General features: G+C 44.9%; 1 protein-coding gene across 1 annotated transcript; it reads left to right on the top strand.

Moving 5' to 3' along the window:
• On the top strand, window positions 699-4,266 carry LOC110435878. The gene is made up of 2 exons (XM_021461966.1): window positions 699-2,539; window positions 2,622-4,266. The coding sequence occupies exons 1-2, from the start codon at window positions 699-701 to the stop codon at window positions 4,264-4,266; spliced, it is 3,486 nt and encodes a 1,161-aa protein (XP_021317641.1).

The following is a 10,523-nucleotide window of genomic DNA, read 5'->3' as shown; positions in this document are numbered from 1 at the left end:
TATACCAAAATTGTAGAGTTCAGAGAGATCTTAGACTTTGTAGTTGACAAATTTAAATTTGAGATAGTTTACATGTACAAATATTCAATATAAGTTCTCAGATTGGATTTGAAATGGTTAGCAATGATAAATGGAGATAAAGTCAGCACCAAAGTTTTCTTACTCGACGAGATCTACAATTTTGCAGTTAACAATTTTTTTATTTGAGATCGTTTAGGTGTAAAATATATAATATAAGATTCAAATTTGTGTAGTTATATGTGGTCATAAGTATCGAGGTTATAGACGCTCTAGAGAAAGTGAATGTTGAGGTTATTCAGTTCAAATCTTGGACGACAAGTCGGTTAGCGACCCAGCTACTGCTGTCCCAGCCCAAGACTCTGCTGCACGCTCTACGGCCTCGCCTGCCTCTCGGCCCAGACAGAAGCGACGGCCCAGCACCCGTGTATTCGTCCCAGTGTGGAACAACTAGAGGATAGTATAAGAAGGGAGGATGAGAGCATTCCTAGGGGACGCTGAACCAGTTGTAACAAATTCTCTGTTTAATTCCTAAGCACTCTACATATCGTATACTTCAAGTTCTTCCAGTTCGTAGCTAGCAGCGCCACTCTTACAATTGGTATCAGATTCTAGTTCGAGTCCTAGCCTCCGATCCTCCGCATCGCCACTACACTCGCCGTCAACGAGCTCTCGGCGCCATGGATCCGAACACCAAGCTCCTTCTGGACGAGATCCAGAAGACGAAGGAAGAGCTCAACCGCCGATTCGACGACCAGGACACGAAGTGGGAGCGCCGCTTCGCGGATTGGGAGTCTGGCCGCTCCACCCGCGACGCCACCATCGACCAACGCCTTGCCGCCATCGAGCGCGTTCCACCGGCGTCCATCGATCCCGACGTCGAGCTCCGCGTCGCCGCCCTCGAGTCGCTCCGCCTCGACCAGATCCGCGCCGAGCAAGACGTGCGCGTCCAGGCGCTCAAGTCTGCGGTCTCGGGGACCGAAACCCTGGTGGAGGACCTCAAGATCCAAATCGCCAAGCTGTCTTCGACGACCGACCCTGGGGTGTTCGACACAATGTCTCCCCGCCTCGGCGTCGCGGCTTCTCCTTCGTCGGCGTCCGCGCATGTGTCTGCCGGGCTCAACGTCGACGTTCCCAAGGGGCACGGCTCTACATCGATTACACGGGATAGTGGCCATGGGTCAGTCACGACCCTGCGTCATATCCCGGCCAATGGTAAGCCTCCAGACCCTGCTTCCTCCAACTCTCAGTTTGTGTTTCCTCTGCCACCACCGTTGCCCACTCATCCACCTCCTTCCTCCTCTTGGCCGTCGCCGTTCCGCCCTCAAATGTTTCCCTACCATCGCCCTCCACCAAACCCCCCACCATCGCACCCTTACATACCTCATCCTGCTTTTACTTCCCCTCCGCCGCTTATTTCATCCCAACCCAGTTCACCCCATTCCTACACTCCTAACACCGGTCGCCTTCCCAAGCTCCACTTCACTCGTTTTGATGGTGACAATCCTCGTTTGTGGCGTTCCCGTGCTGAGAAGTACTTCGCCATGTACGCTGTGCCCGAATCCATGTGGATTTCCGTGGCTAAAATGCATCTCGATGGTCTTGCCGCACTTTGGTTTCAATCCATTGAGTCGCAGATTCCACACTGTTCCTGGCTGGACTTCTGTCGTATGATGCATGATCGCTTTGATTGCGACCAGAAGGAACTCCTCATTCGCCAACTCTTCCATATTCGTCAAACATCCTCTGTCGCTGATTATGTCAAGCAGTTCTCGGAATTGATTGATCAGCTCTCTGCCTATTCTAGTAACACAGACCCCATGTATTTCACCATGTGTTTCATCGATGGCTTGCGTCCTGAGATCAAGTCTGTTGTTCTGGTTATGCGACCCCAAACTCTCGATGCTGCTAGCTCTATTGCATTGTTGCAGGAAGAGGCGACTGGGACTTCTGGTGCCGCTCAGGCCAGGCGTGGTGATTGGTCTGCTCAACTTCGATTACCGGCACCGCCCGCGGTGTCACGGTCGGCTCTGCCCCTGCCCCCGCCTCCGCCGCGGCCGTCGGCCCCACCGCTCGTGACACCGGCGCCGTCGCCACCGGCGACGGGTACACCACCTGCGGATGCCAAGCTGTCCGCCCTCAAGACCTATCGGCGCGCACTGGGACTGTGCTACAAGTGCGGTGCCAAATGGAGCAAGGACCATCGATGCTCTCCGGAGGTCCTACAGGCCGTTGACGCCTTGTGGGAGTCCTTCTCTTCTGATGATTCATTGGCGGACTCTTGCCCAGGCTCTTCATCCCCCGAGCAGATATTGCTGGCGCTGTCCAAGTCTGCAATCTCGGGCGTGCCGGCAGCTCGCACCATCAGGCTGACAGGCAAGTTACAAGATATCCCTATCACCATTCTTATTGATTCGGGCAGTTCCTCTTCATTTGTGAATGAGTCCATAGTACACCTGCTGGTCAATGCGCCGATCCAAGGGGTGTCATGTTCAGATTGCTGGTGGCGGCATCCTTCTCAGTAAGGGTCTGGTCCGTGCTGTTTCTTGGACTGTCGATGGCTGTCCGTTCTTTCCTAATTTCAGGATATTACCTCTGGCTAGTATTGATGTGGTTATTGGAATGGATTGGTTGGAGGCCTTCAGCCCAATGCAAGTGGATTGGAAGCATAAGTGGTTGGCAGTTCCGTATGAGGGTTCTGTCCGAGTCCTCCAGGGACATGACCTAGTTGCTCCTCAGTACATGCTGCTTCAACTCGAGCAGATAGCTGCTCTGCCCAGTCCTTCAACTCAGTGTTCCTCCGTTCCTCCGGCCATCACATCTCTGTTGTCTAAGTTTGAGGACTTGTTTCAGGAACCAGTATCTCTGTCGCCTTCTCGCGCCTGTGATCATGAGATTCCGTTGATTCCAGGCGCTCAACCTGTGTTTCTCAGGCAGTACCGCTATTCGCCCAAGTTAAAAGATGAGATCGAGCGCCAAGTGCAGGATATGTTGACTCATGGTATTATTCAGCGCAGTGCCAGTGCGTTTTCCTCTCCAGTCCTCCTGGTGAAGAAGAAGGATGGAACATACCGTTTCTATGTGGACTTCAGGCACCTCAATGCCATTACACAAAAGTCCAAGTTTCCTGTGCCCGTCTTTGATCAACTTATGGATGAACTCCACGGTGCTCGTTGGTTTTCCACATTGGATTTGTGGGCTGGTTTCCACCAGATTGTGCTTAAGGCTGGTGAAGAGCACAAGACAACATTTCAGACTCATTTTGGCCAGTATGAATTTCGTGTCATGGCGTTTGGACTGACTAGTGCGCCTGGCACATTTCAGGGCGCCATGAATGTCACCCTTGCTCCCGGGCTGCGACAGTTTGTGATCGTTTTCTTTGATGATATCTTGGTGTACAGCCAGTCGTTTGAGGAACATGTTCAGCATCTTCGGCTGGTATTCCAGTGGCTACGTGCCGATCAGTGGAAGCTCAAATTGTCCAAATGCAGTTTTGCTCAAGAGTCCATTTCTTACCTGAGGCATGTTATTTTAGCAGAAGGCTTGGCCACAGACCCGTCCAAGATTCAGGCCGTTGTTGATTGGCCGACCCCAACTTCAGTTAAAGAACTACGAGGGTTTCTGGGGCTTGCAGGCTATTATCGCAAGTTTGTCCGCAACTTTGGTATTGTTGCCAAGACACTCACTGGGCTCCTCAAGAAGGATCAGTTGTTCGTCTGGACTCCGACCCATGACAAGGCCTTCCAGTTGTTGAAAGAGGCGCTTTGCTCAGCCCCGGTGTTAGCCCTGCCTGACTTTGCTAAACCTTTTCATATCAACACTGATGCGTCGGGCGCGGGAATTGGCGCGGTGTTGCATCAGGATGGTCATCCACTTGCGTTTCTCAGCAAGCCGCTCTGCCCTCACAATCAAGGACTCACAGTCTATGAGAAGGGGTATCTGGCTCTGCTTATGGCTGTGGATCAGTGGCGTCACTACCTACTTCATGCTGAGTTTGTGCTCCACACCGATCATCAGTGCCTGACTCACTTGAATGAGCAACGCCTCCACACAGCCTGGCAACAAAAGGTCTTTGCTCGTTTACAAGGGCTACAATACAGGATAGAATATCGCAAAGGCACTAAGAATGGTGCCGCTGATGCTCTGTCACGCCGCTCTCATCCGGAGCACTTGAGTGCTATCTCCTCTGTCCAACACCAGTGGCTCGCATCAGTCACCCAGTCGTATGCTTCTGATCCTAAGGCTTAGGATTTGCTGGTTCATCTTGCTGTTGACCCGGCGTCGGTTCCTCCATTCACCTTGTCTCAGGGCGTCATTCGTTACAAGAACAGAATTTGGCTTGGCTCCTGTCCTTCCGCTCAGCAACATGTGCTCCAAGCGTTCCACGCTAGTCCCGTGGGTGGGCAGTCCGGGTTTCCGGTTGTCACACCCTGGCTTTTAAAATAAGACCAGAGTCGTCATATGTGTACCCAGGAAGTCCACACATACAACAAAGAATAGAAATATCAGAAACAATGTTATATATAGCGGAAAACATATTTATATTAACACTTACAAACATCAGAGTACGCGGAACAGTAGCTAAACTTCTTAGGCTCCATTCTTCTCAGGGACGGTTGACTGGGGGCTCCATACGCCAAGCACTTCTGATAAGCTTCTAGAAAACTCCATAGCATCTTTGTTCTTCTTCTGAGCAGCACTTTACTACACACTAAGGGTGTGGGGGGGGGGGGGAAATAGCAAGGGTGAGTTCATGTCGAACTCAACAAGCACAGACGGAAAGTAATGACATGCAAGGCTTAAAACAAGGTAAAGCTGACTTGGTTTGACTGCGGTAGCATTTTAGTTGATCACTTTCAATTATGACTATTATTAGAACAACCTACTATTAATTATGAGTAGCATAAACCCAACCCTTAATTAGTGTAAGTAGTAATTACCATCTTTTAAAAGACTATCCTAATAATTATAGTAGTCCAGAGATTAACCCCAATTATTAACACAGGATAGCAATCCTGCCAACACGGAATAGCCATTCCGCCAAAACACGAGGTAGCAACCTCGCCAAGTTCCATCTCCAAGAATCCAGTGAATCCAATTTGCTCATCAAGTGAGGGTCTGGGCCGCTCGTGACCGTGAGCACGACTGATATATCAGTTTTACACTCTGCAGAGGTGTGCACGTTCACTCCAAGTCGTGATTCCCATTTTCCCGGGGTCATGACTTCCCAAAACACTGCCAAGGTGAGCAGGCAGGGTCTCACTACGAGACCTTTCACAGGGTCCAACTAATAGGATGCCACTCGCAAGTTTTTGCCGGGGCGCTCGGCAGTCGATACCCATAGCCATGGCGTACCGATCAACCGACAACTTAATATTCATTACCCAAGTTACTTCCTCACGCCTACCCGGAAAATAACACCCTACTAGTGGAGGTCCTGCTAATTAGTCAAGCCAGAGCCATATAGCTTGGAGCTGCACTGTATGTCCCAGGGGGCCGCTCCCTGACTAAGTCCTTACGGAGAGCAGAGACGGGTACGCCCAGCAAACCGGACCACCAACAGTACCCGCTCCCCCTGTCACCACCATCATCACGATGCTCGTAAGCATCCAACAACGCCATCACCGCAGTGACCAAAGATTCAGCACAGTTTAAGCATCAAGTTGAGTAGAGATTATTACTTGTTTAGGCATGTGTATAAGATGAGTAGAGCAGCTAAGCAAACCTAGTATAGCCTAGTCTACCCATATACATAACCCCAGGTGAACAAGGAATAGTAAGTAAAGCTAGTCATGTCCTTAGGGTTTGCATTCATTGGACACATGCATGTAAAGTAAATGACATTAATGAGTAGGTTCAAAATGATCAAACGGTGTCTGCACTTGCCTTTATTCCCAGTGTATATCTGCTCAGAATTCTTTGGCTTCTTTCTTCTAATCTTCAACTTCTGCTTCGACTGTCGGTCCTTAGCTCCTGGTCTTCACTATTGACGAACCACGCTTCTTCTACTCGTAGCAACCAAGCAACACAAACAGACAAACAACAATCACGACTAAGAACAAGCATCAATCGAAAGAAAAGCTTTGAAAAAGAAGAGCGCAATAAATGACACGGCTTATTGTTACAATCGTGACTACACAAGAACGATTGAGAACAGAGCTATCGTTAAACGGACACGACTATTGGGGCTTGCAACAAAACAGAGAGAAGACAGACTATATGTTGGTCGTATTTTATTAGATGAAATAATATGACAGACATTTAATAGAACTATCCTAATTAGATTAACCAAATTATGTTGAATTATAAAAGCCGGAGTTAAATTTTAGTTATATTTTAATTGTAGATGATTATATATCATTTAAGCCATTTACGCCTTTGTAATTTTAGAAAACATAAAGCAAGTGAGAGCAACTAATCAAATCCTAACATGCGTCACATTTATATTAAACAAGTTATAACTAATAAAGAACCATTTAAGTTGATATTCATAATGTTAACATTTATTTATTTATAAAAGATCTAAATTATACACATAAGTTACTTTTAATCCAAAAAGACATTAAATAAATATTAAACAAATTAATTATATACTTTATGTCTAACTAAAAGAATTATAATTAATAAATATTTAAGTTAACATTAATCAAGTTAATATTAGATTATAAAAATACCGAAGTGTAAACCTAAATTATTTTTTTATTAATTAAAAATGACACTCAATAAATATTAATTAAACTAATTATATTTATAAACATGGGACATGGAAAACAGTATCGCTAACAAGTCTTTTACGTTGTCACGATCACAAAACAATAGAAAACAAGATTTTAACTCTATAGTGCTTTTAATTATAAAATTAGGTGCATATATTAATTAATCTAATATTCAACTAAATATAGAAAAAATATATGACATAATAAAAGTTAGCACTACTGCGTAGAGCGCGACGTTACGAAACTAACGCAATTGAAACGGAATGAAACAGAGTTAGAACGATTAAATTGCGAAGGATTAATGACCAGTGGCGAACTTGTAAATATGTCTTCTTCTACCTTGAGTCTGCATGGACGTGCTGCTGCTGCGTTCATCCAGAGGCTCGCGCGGGTGTGCAGGGGCCTCGGCAGGTCAGCGGCGTGGCAGCCCGTGGCCGTGGTGACCCACGCGCGGGGCCGGGGCAAGGGCCCGCACGGCGGGGCTGCACGTGTGGCTGAACGGCCATACCACCGGCGATAGCGGCGGCTGCCTGCTGCAGCACACGGGAGGGCGCGACGCTGGGGATAGGGTGCGGGGTCTCTGCGGTGGATGCGCAGGAGCGCTATCAAGGAGCAGAAATAATGCTGTAGCGCCAAACGCGAAGAACGATGAAGCTCCAGTGAGCTATGGTGGTTCCTCGCCGGAGAAGAGAAATAAAGTTAGGGAAACAATAAATGACCATGGATTCGCGAAACTAATGTCGTGCCGGTGTAGAGGAGATCGATACGAACCTCGGGATGGTGACGGTTTTCGCAGGGGACGACTGAGGCGGCCGGAAAAGCTCGCCGAACATTCACCGGAGAAGTTCGCCGGAAGTGAGATCCAAAACTTCGGCGATGGATCTGCGAGGCTATGAAAGGCGGCTCGGGAAAGCGATTGTACTTCTGGAACCAGCGCGTCGAGGGCTACGCCGGCATATATATAGGTCTAGGGTTTGGAGACTTTTCGAAATTTCTTAATTTCGGGATTTTATAAAAATCATTTTCAGTTTAAAAATAATTCCAGAAAAAGCTAAAACCATTTTAAATCCCTGAAAAATATTTCCGAAATTCTAAAAATTAAAGGAAAACTTTTAGAGATATTTTGAGAGTTGATCAATCTAGATAAAGTTTTTAGTGTCCATGAACAAGAATTTTAGAGCGTCTAAAAATTATATTTTTCTCTAGGAAAATGGGAAAAAGTCCCGGAAAAATTTGGAAAATTCTCAGAAATGATCGATGGCATCGAATGTATTTGTAAAATGTTAGCATGCACAAAAACAACAAGCCCAAGTAATAGACAAGCATCACATCAACAAAAGCCGACACAATTAATTTTTTTTAGAAAAAACATCATTTTCCTAAATGGAATCTGAACTGATGTTGACAAATTTTATCCACATTTTTCTCTTTTTTTGAATTCAATATTTAAATAAATCTTGGAATATTTTAGAAAAAAATTAAATACTTATTTAATTTAGTGTTTTCTAATAACAATTCAAAATTAAAAATTTTAGAGTGTTATAGATCTACCCCACTTAACATAAATCTCGTCCCGAGATTTGAAGAAACTAGAGAGAAAGATAAAGTAGATCATCGAAGTTGTTTCGAGACTTTCAAGATATGATCAAAGGATTAATATAGACATAAAGGGTAAAGGGTATGGTAAAGATTGATGACAAGGGAAGATAAACATATGAGATAAGAATTGATCTTTGGATCATGAATTATGATAAGATGCAAGGGCGAGAAGCCAGTATTAACGAGAGATGATACATAGGAGATAAAGATAGATATTATAGTGCTCACAATTTCCTTGATTCCGGATATGTATAAGATAGTAGATGAAAGGATAAAGAATTACCAAAAGTTGACAAAGCCTTATATTTTTTTGTCTTCACGATTAATCATTTGTAGTCGTATGAAAGGTAAGATCCAAGATCACACGTTGACAAAAATGATAAGGGCTCATCGCAAGAATGATAAAGATCAATGTATAGTTCTCCATGTCTTTTAAGTTGAGACTTTCGAGAGTGATGATCGTAGCGGATGCTATCCCACTTTAACCAAGTGTTTGCTCATCTTCAAAACTCTCGTTTACGAACTTCATCTTGCCAGATCAGAATGATCTTTAGAGATTTCCTTCAAAGATTACCAGTCTAATAACACACTGAGATTCTGAGAAACATGGAGAGAAACAACATAACGATTGGAAAGGATAGATTAAGATGATCTTAGTTTCCTTGGTGATGGTGTGACTTAAGCTAGAAGAAAAAATGTTTATCTAGGAGAAAATTCTTGAACACCACCCGAGAGAGCAATCGAAGGGGGGGGGGGGGCTGAGGAAATTGACGATATAATAGCATGATTTTGTATCTGACCTTCGGGTTCTGCATTTTGTCACGTGATAATCCACCAAAGATTTTTGATTTCTTATGCCTTGCTTTGATAGGTCAATAGGCATCACACTTTCTATGATACTTGGTGCTCCTTTATGGTTTCCGTAGCTGGATCCTAGCAGATTTGTCCTGCTACTTGCAGTGTCGGGAGAATATTGTGCGGGGGAACTACACAAAGGATGTTGAGTCATTCTGTATGAAATACTAAGACTGCTTCACTGGCAATCACTACCACTTGATGTTGGGACAACACTAGATGCTTCGCCCAAGGTTCCTTCAATTACCACAAATAGACTAAACATCTTGTCAAACGACTCATAACTCACATTAGGAGATTAAGAATGATAAGATCCAATGAAAAAGACATCTCTTTTTACAAAGAAGATTACAAATGACTTGAATGAAAAACCTTATTAGCTAAAAGGCATCGTTGACTCCATATATTGCCAGAAATGTTGCATACTTCCTTGACTGGTTCAAATTGATCTAGATCTCCTAATACAATCTACTCCACATCTGATGTTTTGAGAAAAATATTGCCACTCTACAAGGTCCACATTTCTTTTGAACTGCCTCATTGTCGATACAATCATTCCATTAGTCCTTTAAACCTTGGGGTGAGGTCGAGTGCCGTCATACACAAACCTGTCTCCTGATGGGGTGGTTAGGGATACTGAGTGTTGGGTACAATCAATCTTTCCATGACAGGCGGTTAACCATCGTCTTCCAAGAACGACATCAATATCCACTGATTCTAGGACTATAAAATCCAAACATCACATTTTGTGCTTCGCGAGCAGTACACAGATCCACATGATTTAATCTACCATTAACATAGTCACGATCTGGGTACTTCTTTGGATAATGCTTCTTGTGATGTCCCTCTTCGTGACACTGGTAACAAGCATTGCTAACCGTTTTACCGTAGGTGTTATCCTGACATTGAGCTGATGTGCCAGGAGTAACTAAAGTGCTACTAACTTGTTGGTTCTGAGGGTTCACCTTCAATGGAGTCTCTTCACTATTTCGCTTCTTAGCTTGATTACTTTTTCGAGGATGAAATTTTGTGTAGGTGATGGTCCATCCATCTAGGCATATCTCTGGCATAGCAAGTGTAGCTGAAGGGGCATCTAACTCTTCAGGATATGAATGTGTCTGACGAGAGTTTGGGACTAAAGGTAACTGCGATGTAGAACTCAAATTTGGCTCAACACTTAAGAGTGGCTCTAGGGAGATTGCCTTCCTTTTCTTGTTACCTTCAGTCTGTTGATCCTGGTGTATCTCAATCTTTCCTTCATTTGACTTGTTCTGAAGACAAGGTAAACCATAGTGTCTACAACACTGACACGGTTCCTAAATCCCAAGTGCCTCA

This window comes from Sorghum bicolor, chromosome 5 (genome assembly GCF_000003195.3).
Source record: "Sorghum bicolor cultivar BTx623 chromosome 5, Sorghum_bicolor_NCBIv3, whole genome shotgun sequence".
NCBI lineage: Eukaryota > Viridiplantae > Streptophyta > Magnoliopsida > Poales > Poaceae > Sorghum > Sorghum bicolor.
Note: the sequence above shows the minus strand (reverse complement) of the source record. Positions and strands in the feature narration are given on the sequence as shown.

What these genes read in the sequence shown, in the direction of transcription:
- LOC110435878 (XM_021461966.1), top strand. Translation starts at nt 699, where the DNA reads ATGGATCCGAACACCAAGCTCCTTCTGGACGAGATCCAGAAGACGAAG. An exon ending in TGGTGGCGGCATCCTTCTCA is followed by an intron (nt 2,540 to 2,621) that starts GTAAGGGTCTGG and finishes ACCTCTGGCTAG; the next exon opens with TATTGATGTGGTTATTGGAA.